An 18841-nucleotide genomic window follows, 5' to 3' on the forward strand; every position below is an offset into this window, starting at 1 on the left:
ATTGTCTGTGAGCGGCCATATGGTGGGTGTCCTTGCGTGGTAGCTTAAGGGAGCCCTACTCCCTGAGATGAAACAATTTCGTTCAGAAATGAACCTCCTCTCTCAGCCCTCCGTGTTCATTGGACCCTGCCCCCATCAGCCACCTCTGAGATCACGCGGTGTATCGCGGGTCCCAGCAGACGGCCTGGAGCAGGGACGGAACCCCTCGGACATCACAGGTAGACCCAAACAATCTCCGCCACGTTGTCTCTGCGTCTCCCCCCTTGTCAAAAAGCCCACCCTTACTTGTCTAGCCCTGCTCCGTGCCTCCAGATGTGGCTTAATTTACTGCGACTCTGCTAATTGCTGTAATTAAGGATTAATTACTGTTAATTACCTTAGCATAAACTCATCACCAGTCAAAGAGCGGAGCCTTATGAAATGTGCCACGCACAGGAACACACACCAACGGGGACCTGAGGAGGATTGTGTTACCGGACCGCTTGTTTCATGTCTTGTCCTGGTGCGTAGGGAGGGCTTGTAGGGCAACAGTTAGGGCAGGATGTTAACTGTCATGGACCATCTCCTCCTGGCTCCGAACGCTTCACACGTCACCTCCTCACCAACTGTTGCCCGGGACAGCATCACTAGGCTGGCTGTCATTTGGTCAGAGGCATTTATTTGCTGATAAATTTAATCACAATTTGATACATTAAGGAAATAGATTAGGATTGTCCGCAGTAATTTGTGACATTTTCAAGTATTTTTATAGCATAAAGAAAAATAATACCAATGTTAACTAGAGGTCGACTGATAGTAGATTTCTAAGGGCCGATATAATAAGGATAGTTTTGAGCAGGAAAAAGCTGATTCATTGTTGGAATATGTTCTAATTATTTACAATGGGCGATGCGCTGTTCACTTCTGTTGGGTGTCCTGGAACACTTTAAATACAAACCATTAATGTTCGTGCATATTCGTGTGGTAAGGACGATTCTGAGTGATTTAATTTCACAAATAAATGTGTCTGGAATATTTGAAAAGGAGAATGACAAATTGGTAAGTAAGTTACAGTAACAGTTTAATGATTTATTCTCCTCCCTGTCTGCCTGTCTTGTATGGAGGACAAAGAGCTGATAGTGTCCAATATGACAGGAATACCATTGTCTGCTTGAAATCAGCTCTTCCTGGGATGGTGAAGTTTTAGATGACATTTTCTGACCCTATTGCCAGAATAATGAAGGTTTCCTCATGGAGTGGACAACTTCTTTGTGAGTAAAAAATCTCAAACTATCCAATTAACAAATATCTAAAGCTCTAAAGTGTCAGAAATAGTTGTGTAAATGGTAAGAAATGAGTGAAAAGGGCAAATGGTTGCGTGAAGTGTGTGTGAATGCCCGATTGTTGTAGTTTCCAGAGATGTTTGACTATCTGACAAGCAGTTCTGTTGAGGCATATCAGCCCCCTCAAGACCCATGTATTTGCACAGGTTCTCCAAAAGAAACAACCAAATACGTTGTTTGTTCTCTAAAAAGAAAGCATAGAAGCAGCGTCTGATCTATTAGCAGGATGACATCGTTGAAGCAACTGTCTCGAGAGGCAACGTCCAAGGTTCAAAAAAAAATTTAATGTGAAATGATACCAAGCCCAGCTTTTCACAAGAAGTTGGTGTGACCAGTTATTTGTGTACATTGTGTTTTCCCGTGCTCTTTCCGTCTCTCCATAGATGTCTTTGTCTCTCTGCTGAAGGGCTGACTGTGCAGCTCGCTGCTCCACATGCTCGTGACTTCTCCTCAGCTATTCAGCGTGGTAGTGCAACCCTGGAGCTGTTAAAAGTGCATTGACTGAGCATGAGTTTGATTCAATCAAAAAAATATATATATATATATTTTTTTTAAGAAATCTTAAGAAAGACTGACAGCCAGGGGGCTAATGTATTGCCTATTTTGCATAATGAATTATTTTAATGAAGGCTTTTATTAAATGGGGGTGCTCTGCGTTGGTGGCAGGGCGGTGCTCTGAATGGTCGTCTCCTCTGGTGCTGGCTGCCTCATTATCAGGCCAGCCCCTCAGGCCTCAAACTGGCCTGCTTAAGCCTCAGATGATGAAGATAATTACCGTTATTAGGAGTAGCTGCAGGGGGAACTTGTTCTGAAAAACACCAAGCTGAGTTCTTGCCTCACTTCCGATCGCCAGTGGAGAAAGCCAGAGAGTGAGAGAGACAGAGGGAGATGAGAAAAAAAAGGAGGGGATGAGGGGAGCGGCCACCAAATCCGCCTAATGTGACGCCTGTCAGCTCGTCTCCCACCAGCTGTCACCTCCCAAATGCACTGGGGTTCATTTTTTTAATTGACACCTCGCTTTCCCATTCCATTTCTATTTTTCGCCTTTCATTTTCCCTCCGTCACTCTCTCACCTCCTTGCCTGTACCATCCACATCTCCTCGTCTCGGCCTGTCCCTCCAGTATTTCCTTGGTGTTTCTCCTTGTCCTTGGTAGCCCCCATCCCCCCACCCGCAGTGTCAGATACAACACCCCAGCTCTGCCCCCTTTCTGCACATGATACTTGAGATGGCTGATAAAACATAAAGCTGTTTTAGAGGTGCTTTATGACTACGCCCTTGTGTACTGAGGTTGCACAGCTTCCCATTATCTGGTGATGGAGAGAACATTTTGGGCCTGAGAAAGTTTCACGGCTAGACCACAAATCTAGCAAATCTTACAGTACAGCGTAAACAACACAATATTTAGATTAGAGCAATAGTTTTCATTGCATAGACTTACGCTATGATTAGTGACTTCATAAAGATTGTCCTTTCTTTATTACAGCTCAGATTCAATTTAGTAGAAACGACCACATATACAGTTAATAGAGATATAATGTCAGTAATGGTAATGGCATTGCTTAGCACTGTAATTTACCTCTACTATGCGAGGCACTTTTTGAAATACTTTATTGGTATGGCTGGGTTTAAATCTCAATACCATTTTTGTACCCAGTGTAATATGTCCATTGCTCAAAAACAATCTTACTCCAGCCAATTTTATTTAGGCAAAGCCCTCGTTCTCCTGTTTGTTTGGTCTGGACAACATTTTAAGGGTGGACACTGACTTGACACGTTGTCTGTTTACAGATCTTGGGGGAGTACTATTTTGTGTGTGAATGACGTTGTGTAAAGCCTTTGTGGCTCCAGAGGGAGCATGCGAGAAGTCTGATAAATTGACTCAAGTGACGTCACAATTGATGTCACCTGAGTCAGAGTGGGTTGGGGCTGAAGACTACAAGATTGAAAATGAAATAAAATATATTAACGCTCTTTAGCACGCTCCCTATCTCTGCTCGAGGCTACATCAGCGGCTACTGGCAAAACGCACCCGAATCTCTGTTGAGTTGCATTGTGGGTAATTTAGGGTGCCGGGTTCTGACAAGGCAGGGGAAGGTATGGAATAACAAAGATGATGTCTCTGGTTCTGCTGCATCAATTTTGATTTTCTTTTTTTACACGAGTGTAATGCTAAGGCAGTCTTTAAACACTTTCCCATTATCTGGTGTCAGAAAGAATATTTTGGGCTTTAGAAAGTTTTCCATGAGTTAATGGATACACCGCAAATCTAGCTTTTAGCTAAAGTTACACAAAAGAACATTTTAAGACTATGTTAATTACACAATATTTAGATTAGAGCAATCGTTTTCATGGCAGAGACTTTATTGTGAGGTATGATTAGTAATTCCATAGTGATTGCTCTTTTCTTTATTAAAGCCCAGATTCTATCTAGTAGAAATGGCCACATATACAGTACATTAGACGTAATGTAACACAATATTCATTTAGTGTTCTCAGTAATGATAATAGCATTGCTTAGCACTGTAGTTTACCTCTGGTGTGTGGGTCAGTATGCTGCTTCCTATGAAGACGGCTTCATCGGGCTCGCATCAAATGCAGATGAGTGCAGGATGTTGAACTCCTTCAAGGAGCGGGGAGGGGAGGATTTGTATTAGTGATACTTGTCATGTCTGCTGTAAATCAAGCTGCTTTTTTTTTCAGGTTCCTAGGTTGTTGTTGTTTTGTCTCAGAATGCTGTGTGGCAGGGATGAATGGTGGTGATGTTACATTATCATGTGGCTGTCGCTTTCACTCCTGCTGACTGGTCTGTGACAGGCCCACACACACACACACACACACACACACGGTCGTGTCAGGAGCAGGCCTGATTTATTAACTGCTGAAACCCTAGATGACGTTTGCCCACACAATCAATACAGAGCACAGCCACTGCCTGGCCCTCTCTGGGGTCATGTGATGTGGAGCAGCGCTAGGCAAGGAAGGACACACACGCATACGCACACACACACACGTGCGTATACACTAAACTGCGGAGTGTATTGCATTACTGTATTGATGGGAAATGGATCCAGTCCAGTGTTGGCTGCTCGCTGCCAGTCAGAGACAAGAAGGGAAAACTTTCATCATGGCTGTCAGGGACATCGCTGCTGCCTTGTTTGACCGTAAATCTTCCTAATTGTGACAGAATACTTCAACATCATTAATTAAGCATGTTTTCATTTAAAAGCACTCGCAGGGCACCAGGCTGGGTGCTTAGGGTAGTCTGCCAATGTGCATAGCTGTGTATTTTTCCTGTGTGTGTGTGTGTGTGTGTGTGTGTGTGCTCACAGCCATGCACAATGTGTGTATGTTTGTGTTGTGTGTTTGTGTTGTGTGCACCTTGATTCCCCCTGTATGAGTGGGTGGCTTAATCGCCATGTTTATTTACACTCCTGTTGTCTGCAAACAGCAGGCAGTGTGGCGATGGGTATGAGCCAGCCCTTAAGGAAGTAAAATAGCAGAAATTAATTTAGTCAATAACCAAAACAAAGGCTTATTCTTAGAATTCCATTCATTATTCAGGAAAGGGCTCAGGGATTGTTTATGATGCGCATTTATTTTTTATGCCTTGCCTTTTTGGGTTTAGTGCCCCACATCTCAGGGAAGGAATTATACAAGAGCATGCACAAAGGAGAGGAGGAAGGAGGGAGGGAGGGAGGGAGGGAGGAAGCGACAGAGAGGGGGAATTGTGTCCTCTCATTGTTCAATTAAGTCTGTCGGTAATGATCAAGATGAGATGATGGCCATCTTCCTTTTATAGATAGGAATCTGTGACTGTAATAACTGGAATAAGGGAATCTCAGAGCAGCATGGACTTCGTGCCTTTGTTGCAACAGTAACAGACTAGGAGGTGCGTATAAAAGGTTTTTGGTGTGATAATAAAGTGTTGGGAGCATGTGATGTATTGTTATAGAGGGCCCTTGTGTCTGTCAGGTGATTATGTTAATGTATGGTCCATGGTTACAGAGTTCACAAGGAGCACTCTGACTGGCATCAAGGTCTAATCGATTTCATTGCTATTACTGAACAGAAATAAATAAAGCTGATGGCTGTGGTTAGGGTAATTATGCCACAGCACAGTGAATTGTTTGATTTTCCTTATTAATTGTATTTATTTAATCCATTTCATGCTTTTAGTTGTGCACTCTGGGACTCGGAGGGAATGAATAAATCACTCTTAGGCTCATTAGATTCCCCCTCTGGTTGGGATGTGCCACTATTTTGTCAGAATGAAACTGGCGAGTGTTATAATTTCCCGCCGGTGTGATTCACATGAAAAATATCCACATACTCATCTACCAGCACATGTGCACACGCGCCCACACGCACATGCGTCTGCTCCCCATCTGAACTCCTGACCTTTTCCAGCCGTCTGATAGCCATTGACATTTGCCTCTTGAGCTGAGCTCGCTCACGTGTTGGAGCTGATGGGAATGGATGATGTTATTGCCGGAGGAGGAAAAGAGAGGGAAGGAAAAAGGAGGTGGGGAGGGGGAGGGGGACGGGGGGGGGGGGTTGAAAAGAGGAGGACCAGGGTAGACAAGCTCCTCGTGCGGCCCCCGGGAATCCATCTGGACCCCCCGCTCGCCAGAAAGGTCACAGGGCGACTCAACCTTACATCCTCATTACAAAAGAGCCGTCGCTGTGACTGTGGACTGCAGCGTGGCTTTACTGCTCTGTCACACAACCTGTCATTTGCCCTCACCATCCACAGTCACCAGACATAGGGGGGGGGGGGGGGGGGGGTATTAGATCGTCTTCCTGAAACATTTTGATAGATGCATAGATTAAGGTGTGTTTGTGAAAAATGTCGTGACTGCGTAGGTTTTGTCTTTGTCCTTGAAGACAGTGGCTGGAATGGAGGGCTGCACCTGGTCGGCGGTTCTCAGCACCTCTTGAGAAAAGCAGGACACTCTGCTGCTTTACCAAGGGAGCCTTCTGGTGGCAGAAAGAGGCAGGGCAGCGCAGCTGATCTTTAAATACAAATTAACGTCGATATACCTGTATGTTTTATACTCCAGGATTGTAGTTGAATCAGCATCGTTCAAATAGTTTTTGGTGCAAATTGAGACTTTTGTCACGTATATTTCTCAGAATATCTGGGTGTGTGGATGTGTGCACGACCGCAGCCGTTTATGTGTACGTTGCGTGTATGTTGTTTGTGCATGTCTGTCTCAGCAGGCCTGTCGTTGTTGTGTTTACACTTCACTCGCCACACCATGGGAGCTGAGTGTCAGTTGAGAGCTGAGTGCCTGTAGGTGTGTGAATACGTGCAGGTTCAAAAGCCCCAAGCAAGTGTGTAAACAGACCTCGGTGTCAGTCGTAAAAGCATCCTTTAGTCCTGCCAAATGAAGATTGCAGCACTCTGAATACGGCACTGGTGTGTTCCAGGCGTGATGTTAGTGTGGTAATATAGTAGTTATTTGTATGATATGGGCAGAAGCAATGCAAAATAACTCCACATCCCGTTTGATGTTGAGATGAGAGAAGAAAACAAATTGTTTCTCAGTGTTAAAATAATTGACCGTAATGATCACACATGAAATGATGAATTTGACCTTTATTGTACTTTTTCCGAAAGTAGTGATCACATTTTCAATTTGAGTATCTTCATCCAGTTTTGGAGCAATAGGATTTTTCTGTAATCTCCTCGTCTGATCTGTGTCTTTGTGTTAGCACACTGAGCCTAACATGTGTTATTACTTTGCGTTACTGTTTAGATAGCATCCGAGAAGATATTAATAGCTGGAGCATAAGGAGAGCAATGAAAGATGAACTCTTGTAAAAGGCTGTGTTAATTTATTTATTTTTTTCACATGAAATGATGGTCAGAATCGATGGAATGATAGTTTTATGGTCCTGCCGAGCTGCCAGCCTCCGTGCGGCTGCAGGGTTTTATGGCACAGACTTGAACTATTAAAATCGATGGCCATATTTCAGGGAGTTCATTTGGTACGCTGGAGTTAAGACTCTTTCTCAGTCATAGCAGAATTATTATCCCTCGCTGCACATTTTGAGCAGCCATGTAAATAGGACTCTTTAGTAGCACTGTCTTCATGTCATCTTCTCCTTGTCCTCCACAGTGCTCAGTATCCGTGGAGCACAGGAGGAGGAGCCCCCGGATCCTCAGCTGATGCGACTGGACAACATGCTGCTGGCGGAGGGCGTGGCCGGGCCGGAGAAGGGCGGCGGGTCGGCAGCTGCCGCAGCCGCCGCAGCGGCCGCTGGCGGCGTCGGTGCCGACAACTCAGCAGAACACTCCGACTACCGGGCCAAGCTGTCTCAGATCCGACAAATTTACCACACAGAGCTGGAGAAATACGAGCAGGTGGGGAGGAAGAGTATTTTCTCGGTTATTATTCTCTATTAATTAGCTTATTGTAACACATGTTCATGTTGTCATGTAAGTATTTTATCAGTAAATGCAAAAAATGCATGTACCATACCATAAATGTGGATTGTAGACTTCATTGACCTGCTAAGCCTTAATACAACCCTCCCAGATCTGTTTTAAATGTTATGTTCCCTTCACAGTCAATATTTGGGGGAATGTCCTGTTTTCAGTCCAAATTTCATTGTTTCATGACAGAAAGTTCATATCAATGTTCTCTCCTCTTCCAAACTCCTCCCACTACGCAGGTGACGACTGTAGGATGTGTTGTAATTTTAAATTTCTCTTTTCTGTTTAAATGTGCAACTACTGAAAAAGTTGGACATCGTCCCGACTGGTGGTGGATATGGACAGAGGCAAAACTTAAAAAAAAATGTCAGTGATTTTAATCTTTATAATATGTTACATTGTTGACGTGCACAAATATGTGGCTTGACGTAATTCAATTGCAAACATGTGTAAGATGTAGTGGGGATACATGACGCAGATTCACACCACTTCCAGCTCACCTGACCTCTGACCTCTCCCTGCAGAGAGGAGGAAGCGAAAAGAACGTGTTCTTTTCTAGGATAACAAAAACAATATGAATAAATGCAAGAAAAATAATGAGGGATTGATACTTTGTATTGGTCCTTTTTTTTTTTAATGGAGTCTACATGTTCCCCCTGAAGTTCCTGTGTTTCCTTCTACGGTGAATAAACACGCAGTTGAGTTCAATTGAAGACTCTAAATTGTTAAGAATATGAGAGTGACTATTGTGTTTTGGCATTGTGTCCTTTTTTTCTTGTCCTTTGTCTAATGCATGCTGGAAAAAGCTCCATCTGTGAACCTAAATCGGAATACGTTGGTGAAAATGACGGAGGAGTTATTATCCTGAGAATTTCTAACTAAGAGTAATGCTCTTGAAATCAGCTCTCATGACAAGACAGCCTTTCAGAGATGTTATCTTCAGCAGGCAAGCAGCCATTATATCAGTCACACACCGGCTCTTTTCCAAAGACTGTAACGTCTTGTCATTCCCTTCGGAAGTCAAAGCGTCCTGGGTTTGTCATCTTCTCCGAGGAAGGCTAGTCATCGCTAACTGTCACAGTCAATACACACCTGAGCATTTTTGTGTCACCGCGCTACGTACACCTCGCGCACGTATGAGTGAGTAGTGTCTGCCGTGTGTGTGCAAGCAGAACGGCTGCTCGGTGCATCACTTTGACTGACGTAACCCTGGTGTTGACAAGCAACAGACACCTTGACTCTGAATGCAGTCATATCCAGTGACTGATTCAGACAGAGACAGAACAAGGTAGACTGAAAGATGGAGTAAAAAGAGAGGGAGACAGTTTAAACCTCTTGAACGTTAACGGGACTGAAAGCCAGCTGTCATTTTAGATTCCTCTTCACTTGTCACATCTTCTCTTCCATTGAAGAGAAGTCTTTTTAATATTCAGAACACCGCGAGTCTCGCTGCCTCCACTGTACGACTCCACTGCTACATTTGTTTGCCGTCAAACAGCGCACCGTGTGTGCTGCTTTAATTTAGACTGCTCTTATTACCTCCAACGCTGTTACACTGTCAGAACTGCTTCTGCGAGGCCAAGGCCCACCCAGTGAAGGTGCAGCCTCTCCAGAATCCAATTTCACCCTTTTGTTCTGTCTGAAGCCGTTGAGCCTCCATGGTAGTTCTTCTTTTTATGAATCCTGTCTGTCTGTGCATCCAGGCGTGCAATGAGTTCACCACCCATGTGATGAACCTGCTGAGGGAGCAGTCTCGCACACGACCCATCTCGCCCAAAGAGATTGAGCGCATGGTCAGCATCATCCACCGCAAGTTCAGCTCCATCCAGATGCAGCTGAAACAGAGCACCTGCGAGGCCGTCATGATCCTGCGCTCGCGCTTCCTCGACGCCAGGTCTGTATGTGTATGACGAACCTTTAGTTTTCAAAGATTGTGCTCCAAAGTGTTTTTTTTAATTATTTTTTTAGAAAGGTTTATTTACTTTTGTTGCCATTGGTCAGACGGATTCTATTGTGTGTTTAACTGGATTTTTTTGTTAAATTTCCTTCTTTGTTTTTTTAAATCTAAATGCATTTTAATTACCGTTCTTTAATGCTCCAGCACTTTTTCATATAAACTAAACTATCCTGGTTTAAATGAAGGTGCAAATGAAGAACGTTAGTGTTTTTTGTTAATTAATCTCTAATCTGTCCGTCCCCTTTCTGCTCTCTTTCCAGACGAAAGAGGAGGAACTTCAACAAACAGGCGACAGAGATCCTAAATGAGTACTTTTACTCCCACCTCAGTAACCCTTATCCCAGCGAGGAGGCCAAAGAAGAGCTGGCCAAGAAATGCAGCATCACAGTGTCGCAGGTAACCAGAATAAACTCAGCGATCTACTTAGATTGTGCTGTCAATTGTTTGGTCACAAATATTCTAAATTAGTGGCACTTTAACCAGCTGACTTTGATTGGAGTCACTTAGTAAAGCTGTATTTTACAATAAATGCATTCTCAACATTTTGGGTAAAAATGACCTCATTGTTATCAATGTTGCGGTTATGTTCAGTTGATGCTAAGTATTATTAACAATGGACAGATAGGTTGATACTAAATATCAACACTGACTGAAGTGAATCTCAATTTATAATCACTTGATACCACCATCGGCTGACTTTTGTTGCATTCATACAGTATTTTATGAATGGTATTTTGAATTTGTACTTTTTCAATTTATCGTAGATCCTTGTTCTTGTATGTTCAGAATGGGTTCTGTCCAAGCAGCAGCTTATGTTTACTGTGCATTTGTGATTACACAGGTTGGTGGAAAACAGTGCTATAAGAATAGAAGAGTAACATTTCCAAATAGATCTGGTCCGTTACTTTATTGTTTTAAAAAAAGAAGCATTTTGGTGTTGATTTATTGTTTGGTGTTTTACAACCAAACCACTGATAATCCGCCATGTGCCATGTGCCAATTATGTCATAGCAGCCTAGACTGCTGGTGCTAAAAGGTGGTACTGAAGAAACCAAAATCCAGGCTTAGGTATTAAGTATTACTATTCAACACTGCAAATAAAATGCTACCAGTTCCTCGGACTCTCATTGGGTGTTTTTGTTTCTGCTTCAATTTGTTACAACTCAACAGCTGTGTCTCCTGTCATTGCTATTTTGACAGGTATCAAACTGGTTTGGGAACAAGAGAATCCGATACAAGAAAAACATCGGCAAGTTCCAGGAAGAGGCCAACATGTACGCAGCGAGGACCGCAGTCAGCGCAACCAGTGTGTCTGCTCAGGGCAGCCAGGCAAACTCCCCGTCAACTCCCAATTCAGCAGGTGAGCTGAATCACAAAGCAGACTACAGACCACTGGGTTGTATCAAAAAAAAGCTTTATAGATTGAAGAATTAGTCAATTCTTTTCATACCGGTGCAGGTCGATGCACGAGATAGAGCACTATGATGTTCTCATTCGTCCCCCCTGAGCTCCAACTCAAGAATTTAGTCTCTTCTTCTCTTTAACTAACCCGGTAATATAATGCGGCTCTTCTGCTCTTCTTGTTCCAGTATTTCTCTTTCTTCGCAGCCTTTGTCGTCTGTGCCTCTCACTCATTCTCCCCCCCCCCCCCCCCCCCCCCCTGTCTCTGTTATTGACCTCTTGGTCTTGTGGACGTTAATTTTTCCTGCCTCTTGTCCGGTTGACCCTGTGCATGCCATTAAGCTGCTCAGAGGGCAAGCGGAGTCTTTTGTCATATAGAGACTTTCGCGACAGTATTGGATTAGGACCGGGTGTTGAAATCAAGTTACGCGATGGTCTCTTTACATCTGGGGAGCTGGGGTCCATTAAAGGACGAAGACAATTCTTTGGGTCTTCCTGCAGATCAATTGTTACTTCCTTAATGAAACACTAGCAGCACGGACATTTAACAACAATATAATCCATAAGGCCTGTTTTAACTGGACTTAAACAGTTTTATGACGATTATCTGTCTCATGGTTCTTGCTGGTTGATTTTTCCTCCTGAATTATGGTTCAGTGATATTTTAATGTGCACATACTGCATCTGTAGCGTGCATGTTTTGTAGAGAAAGCCTTTTCCATGACGCCTGCTGCCCTCAACTAACCCACTTAATGCTCTTTTGCTTATGCATGATCATTTTAACTCCTTTTTTCTGTTCCTCTTCTCTTCCCTGTTACCTCCTCTCTCTCTTGTCTTTCTTTGTCCGACTCTCTCGCTCCCTTCCTTCTTCTCTGCCTCTGTGTATTCTCAGGTTCTGCCGGCTCTTTTAACATGTCAAACTCCGGAGACTTGTTCATGAGTGTGCAGTCCCTCAATGGGGACTCGTACCAAGGGGGGCAGGTTGGGGCCAACATACAATCCCAGGTAGGCGCCTCTCCGAGCTTAGAGAACCGAAAGCTGACAAAACTCTTGAGAAAACTGTTCAACCACTGTCCAGTCTAGAAGTGCAGATGCCCCCAATAACTTGACCTCCACAGTGAAACAAAGGTTACACTTAGCCCGAAGCTTTACATTAATGTGGAAGCCATTGTCAACCCACAGTTGAGTAGACGACTGCAGACAGTTTTGGAAACGGTGCAACATTCATCAGCGCTCCTGACAAGAGTTCACATAGCCACTGGTGCACTGTAGCTCCCTGACCTTGCCCCAGTGGACAGTGATGACCAGCACAGTGTTTCTAAGTGTTACAACTCTCACCATAGATTAAGGAATCACCACCCGTGGTGATATTCTGATTTGGTTTCAGTGCTTTTGGCATAATTTTCTCTATCCCTCCATCCCCCCTTTTCTATTCAGATCAGCTCTCCAAATGCTTTAGGTCGTCATGAATATGCAAAAGGACAACCCTTAAAAGAGGTAAAGAGGTCTTCAGGGTTGGCCTTTAATTATTGAGACTCATGTAACTTTAAGGGGATTATTCTTCCGAGGATGTCAGAATGGCCTCGCTCTCAGGGCTGTGCAATTAAAAGAAAGACAAAAAGAAAAGACAAAGTACAACTTTGAGTAAATTGGCCTGCTGAGTAGAGAAGTCTTATGTGTTGTGAAATCCATATGGCAGGTGTGTTTTCATGATGCATAACCTGACGGGCTGCTCTGCCAAAAGCTACAAAGCAGCTTCCAGTGAATCTGTGAAAAAAATGGCGGCAAAATGATGTAAAATGTGACCTCACTTGCACCGTGTTTTTATTGGCAGCCACGATGGGTAAACGTGTTTCGATGTGAAATTTAATTAGAGCATTTGCTTTAGTGTCACGAAGAAATGTCTCTTTGTCTGCGTATACACTGAATACTATTGTCAGTAGTGTTCAGCTACATGTTAAATAACGAGTTGCAAAGTATATTTAATGTCTGATTTTGACATATTGTTTCACCACATCTACAAATGCATTTATAATTAGTTACTTCTTGTCGTCTTTCTTGTATTTTGTCCGTTTGCAACGTTTGTTATCAAGCTTGTAGTGGCAGTCAAATCCTTCTGATTCGCTGTTTGTAACCTTTTCCTGTTTCTGGTACCCTTTTACTATCAGACTGACCTTTCCTTGTGCATGGCTGTCTTTGTTATCCAGAGCTTTTGTCTGACCAGGCCTTTTGTCTGTGTGTCCCCGTTGTTCCAGGTGGATACCCTTCGCCATGTTATCAGCCAGACCGGAGGATACAGTGACAGCCTCGCAGCCAGCCAGATGTACAGTCCACAGGGCATCAACGTAAGACCTGTAAACAAGCCCCTTCTTCTCTGTTCCGTTCTCAACATTTTCTTTGCTGTCTTAGTTTGCAATGATGTCCCCAGTTGCAGGATGTGTATATTGTGTAATTCTGTGCGTACGCTAGGATGCCACTTAGCAGAGTTTGCCGGTGTTGAGCTGCTGTCCAGCCAGTTGCCCCCCCCCTGCTCCAGTCGTGCCCTAGGTGGCAGGCAATGAGGCAGCCACCAGGCTGAGTAGCTGGACACGCTCCTGGTCTGTCGGAGGATATTAGCGTTAGCGAGACACCTGCAGTCGACAGGAACAAGGACACAGGTGTCATCCTCCCTCCCGATGCTACTCTCGCCTTGGCACCATAGGACAAGTCATACCTCCCTAAACTGGCGTCACAAAAAAAAAAAAAAGTTCCAGGTTGCTAATTCTTAAAATAACTCTTTAAGTAGCCTGTCACAGACCGGGCCAGTTTTCTAGGTCTCCTTGCTGGGCTGGGCGGGGCGGGACAGGCAACACTGGAGGCAGTGTGTTAGCATGTAGATCCATAGCGACAGGCTGCGCGGGGTTGAACAGAATCAATACGACAGTCACAGGGACAGAAAGAGCGGGGCTTTGGGCTAACAGTCCAAGCACATTGGTCAGATCATTCATCCACAGGAACAGCAGCACTGACAGCCAAGCCTGCAACACCCCTCGTGCTAAAATAAGAACATGGATGCATGAAGCCAGTTGCAACATACAACAGGCTCCACTGGACATAGGTGTTCAATACACTGTGCTGGTGTGTGTGACTGATGAAAGCAGACAACACTTTGTTTATGAAAAAGTGTAGAACCAAAACTACCCTCCAAACTATAGTGCAATTTGGGCTTGGCAATTAAACAATCGTTTTCACAGAGCTAACCATACGATTTTGTGAAAAATAAATAGCCAGTGAACATAACAAAACATCCCACTAATCTTCTAACAATCTGGATACAAAATATTGTAGCCAGAAATTACACATTTTCTTTCTCAAGTTGTACAACAAAATATTCTAAACCAAAATATTTTTTTTATTTCTTTTCAACATTTTAATAATGCATTCACTTTTTTGTATGTTATGCTTTTGTTTTACAAACAGATATATAATCTCTAGTTACCTGAATTAGGAAATACAGTTGCAAATTGAGAGTGGGTAAAAAAATCTTTTAGTTATTCAACAAACTTCTGTGTTCCTCAAAGATTTATTTTTCAGAGCAACAGATGTTTACCGCTGTGACTCCGATGATTAAACTAAGGATAGCGACAACAACCAGGGGCATACAAACAGAAGTTCAACCAATCGATGAGTCGAGGATATTAGGAGGTCGTAGTATAATAATCAGGACAAACATAGTTAGAAATGAGGCACCATGAGAAATAAAAAAATATCATGCTGGTGATGAATTAGAAAAACAGAAAACGTAGCATTTATCGTTAAAACTAATTGTGACAGTTTATTGTGAAATGTATTTTTGGCTGTCATCCTTCCCAATTAAAAACAACTATTTTTGAAGACTCACAAAAGAATAATAACAATTATATTGGTGATGATGATATGAGTCTCTAATAGTTCTTTTATAAAAAATGCACTTTAACCAAAAAAATGCAGTCTTTCAGCAAAGCCAGTGAATTAAGTGTGTTTATTTAGCGCAGATGACGTTTTTTTCTATTTAAGATCTACTCAGTGAACTCTTGTGGTGCACCTCTCCTTCTTTATCCTTGAACAGCAATTACACCCCTCAAATTGCTGGTGGGTGTTGCCTCTCTCAGAGACTGGAAATGTTTTTTTCTCATTCTTTCCTCTTTTTTTTCACCCTCTTGCTTCTGAATAAGATGACAGACAGTCTTTACACAAAATAACAGGGTTTGGAAATAAGAGGCTGCCAAAGCACGTCCGCCGCTCTCGCTAATAGCGTGGAAATTGCAATTAATGTCTTTAATGGTCTTTAGTCAACCTTTTATCGTGATTTGAGAAGGCCTCCATTTTAACGAGCTATTTTTTTTACTGTGATAATGTATTCTTTTATCAACCATCTCGGGGGTATGTTCTGAGATATATGAAAGGTCTGCGTATTCTGTGTTTCATCTCTTCTGTTTATCTCACATTATGTCAGCCGTTGGGAGGGAGAGATGAGGGAAGTGGCGGGATGATATTTCGAATGAAGAGTCTCTTAAAAACAGTGTTTGGCAGTTTTTCGCACTGACTGTAAAGTAGCTGTAGTAGCAGACTAAATATACGGACTCAAAGCCCTTCTATCTCAAATTGAAATTGTTTTCTACGTACTGAATATATTTTTAAAAGCAACACATGACCACGGTGATCATAGTGACGCAATATGTCTTGTTTCATTCATTTTTATTAATACTGGTGATATTATATATCTATAGTCATGTCAACAAATCCCATGGAAAGAACAAAATAAGTATACACTGTGCCCATGTTTATGGTAATGAGGAATCTCTGCATCCCACCGAACATTGAGACTCACTGATGTGTTTTTTAAAAGTTTACAATAGTAACTCTCGTAGCTCTATGGCACATAGGAATACGTTATATCAGGCTTCATCTACACAGGCAATACTTGTTAGTGGGATCAATTCATTGTTTGTTTTGGTTTAATCCTTAAAGACACTTTTATGGCAATATTGTATCTTACAGTGTTACCATGAAGCTAACTATTTCCTGTCTTATCTAAACAGACAAACGGTGGCTGGCAAGATGCTCCGACTCCTTCGTCAGTGACATCGCCCACAGAAGGACCGGGAAGCGTTCATTCGGATACTTCCAACTGAATATATCCATCTCTACACCGCATCTACACAAACCATGGACTGACCTTGCTATTTACAGTATTAAACAAAGGAATTCACTGCCCCACAGTTTGGAAAGGTACTGTGAGTTTCTAACCAGAAAAAAAAAAAAAAGTAATATTTCCTCTGCTTATAACGTTGGACATTTGGGATACAAACAAAACGTTTGACAATAAAAATCAAAACAAGACCGCAATCAATGGAGACGTTTGTACAGATTTCACATTATATTCAGAGGGCTGGGGTTACTTATTCACTCGTAATGTTTTCACTCATAATGATGAAATGATATGATAAAGTAAATAAATCAAATCATTGGTTTTAAGTGAAAATACGTCATTCTACCTCTCAGCCACGAAAAAAAAAAAGTAGAAAAAATATGTCAGTGACCATTATTTGTTTTGTAAAAATGAAACTTTTGTCTTTGCAAGCAAGAGGCACATCTTACTTACATTTTGTTGTCTCTCACCTGTTCTACGGTACGCCATTTAGACCTAAATATTGCTCAGTTGTTTACAATGTTTTGCTTGATAAAAGTATGTCCATCTTCCCCTCTGTCTCTGACGAGTCAAAACCAGAGTTGTGTCAGGAGATTTTACCTCTAAGGTAACCCTGTGAAGTATGTTATCTGTAAAACAATAAATAAATACTTGTCATCAAATCGGACAAGCTTGACATCATTCATTAAGATGGAGGAAATAACTTAAAAGCAAACCATTTTTTTTATTCTGTTGGTTTTGGTTCTGCAGCATATTGGTGGAGTTACAGTGACAGAATTGCGGGATTCACTGACGCAGTTAGAAAAAAAAACAGGAATTTTGCTCTATGCTGGACAAGGAGAAAACCTTTTCTTTTAATTTACTTGAATGCTTTATGATATTTCTTATTATTTTCCACCTTCACCACTACAGAAGAAACGTTTTTGACGATGCCAAAATGCTGATTTAACCAAAACAAAAAAACGGTCAAAAAAAGTCATCATGAAGTCAGTTGTAATCTACTCTTTCATCAAATATAAACAGCATTTATGTCTTTTTCTTCTCATTTAAATCACCATCTCCTGTTATTCAGCTCTGGTGCTACAATCAAGTGAATAACACTGTTCCATTGAAAGGAATACGAGATGAAATATCACTTTCTACGGAGGAGAAAGTTTGTCAAGAGCGTCTGTAACTGAGTTTGTTTTTCAATACATGAACCACAATCCACTTAAACAGGGAAGTCATTATGTTAATAGAGTTTTATGGTGGATCCTCGCTCCTGAATCTACAGCACAGGTCCACAAATGCTTCAGCACGGAGCCACTGATCATCGCCATGAAACGAGCATCTGGATGCACCTGAACTGCTGCTCGGCTCTAACGAGGACCCTTTGGTGTAAAGATACTGTTATGTTCCTCATTTTAATGAATGGTGTCCTCTTCTGGACATTTATTTCAGTATAAAACATTCAAGTCGTTATACTATTCTGCTGGTACTGCTTTAGTAACCCTAGAATTGACCCCAAAACAAATGTAGACATTTGAATTCATGCTTGTCTCTGTACTGTCATACTGATTCTTTCTTTCAGTATAAAACATTTATGAACATTGTAAATGTTACCCATTAAGCACTAAAGAAGGGACAAGTCATTATGTCAAATAATGTGTTTTCTGAGCAGTCTAACCTTGTTTATAGACACTTTTTATGTTGTGTGGCTTCTTTGTATTTTGTTATTTTTTTATGGTATGCTTAATGTAGGCTATTACTTTTTTTTTTTTTTTTTTTTGCTTATACCCACTCTGGTGAATTGGCTCATGAACTTTCAACATGTGTTTATGTGCACCATTGTGCTTGACTTGCTTTGTTGGAAAGGGTTTTCAACACATTAAAAATGATATGTAATACTGCGAGATTATACATTTCAAAAAACGTCTTTTTATTGTTGAGTTTACAAGAGAGCAAAATGCTCATTTCATGTTGCTCAGCATCACGCTGAGGCATCTTACGGTCATCACAGTCACTGTTGTGAGAAGCCAAGTTGTTGTTGTGATGTCAATCAAGGTTAGTGGCTGCCAGTAGAAATCATCCCTCTTATGCTCTCTCTGTGCTCCCTGCCTATTATTATGGCTCCTTTCCAACATGTTAGTGTACATGCACAAGACAAACACCTGCACACGATGCTACATTCAAGTCTATGTAACAGTGGAGAGATATCAGTGACTCTGACAGAAAAAAAGAAAGATAAAAAGATAGGCAGTGTTTGTCAGGATTTCAGCTTCTTCTTGGACTTTCAGGAGCAAACAAACCTATTCAAAGCCCCTTCTATCTGAAAATGTAATCTTTTCAATCTATTTTCAAGCAATACCTGCACCAACGCATGACCGTAGCGATAAAGGTATTCATTTTAATTAAAGGATAAGTCTGGTGTCATTCTATGTTTGTGGTGTATAGTCAACAAATCTCACGAAAAGACCAAAACATAAACTAAAATGGGTTCATTGTCGCTCAATACTTTTTAATACAGTTTTGAAGATGTTTCAAAACTGGTCACAAATATGTTGCATTTAA

The 18841-nt window shown here is 42.0% G+C and overlaps 1 protein-coding gene across 11 annotated transcripts in view; it reads left to right on the plus strand.

Annotated features, from left to right (window-relative positions):
* Positions 1-18632, plus strand: part of pbx1a (pre-B-cell leukemia homeobox 1a) — a 78791-nt gene extending 60159 nt beyond the window's left edge. For 6 of the 11 annotated variants that reach the window (XM_076097717.1, XM_076097720.1, XM_076097721.1 and 3 more), the window contains 9 exons: positions 7447-7691; positions 8073-8129; positions 9467-9657; positions 9981-10116; positions 10921-11080; positions 12014-12126; positions 12559-12618; positions 13377-13466; positions 16182-18632. In XM_076097717.1, coding sequence (XP_075953832.1) covers positions 7447-7691; positions 8073-8129; positions 9467-9657; positions 9981-10116; positions 10921-11080; positions 12014-12126; positions 12559-12618; positions 13377-13466; positions 16182-16274 — 1145 coding nt within the window. In that variant the 3' untranslated portion in view covers positions 16275-18632. The remainder of the gene's footprint in view (positions 1-7446; positions 7692-8072; positions 8130-9466; positions 9658-9980; positions 10117-10920; positions 11081-12013; positions 12127-12558; positions 12619-13376; positions 13467-16181) is intronic. The other 5 variants (XM_076097722.1, XM_076097723.1, XM_076097725.1 and 2 more) reach the window with 5 other exon arrangements.
* Positions 18633-18841: the final 209 nt, after the last annotated feature.

Source organism: Anarhichas minor, unplaced genomic scaffold (genome assembly GCF_050575085.1).
Source record: "Anarhichas minor isolate MPS153535 unplaced genomic scaffold, ASM5057508v1 ptg000024l, whole genome shotgun sequence".
Classification (NCBI taxonomy): domain Eukaryota; kingdom Metazoa; phylum Chordata; class Actinopteri; order Perciformes; family Anarhichadidae; genus Anarhichas; species Anarhichas minor.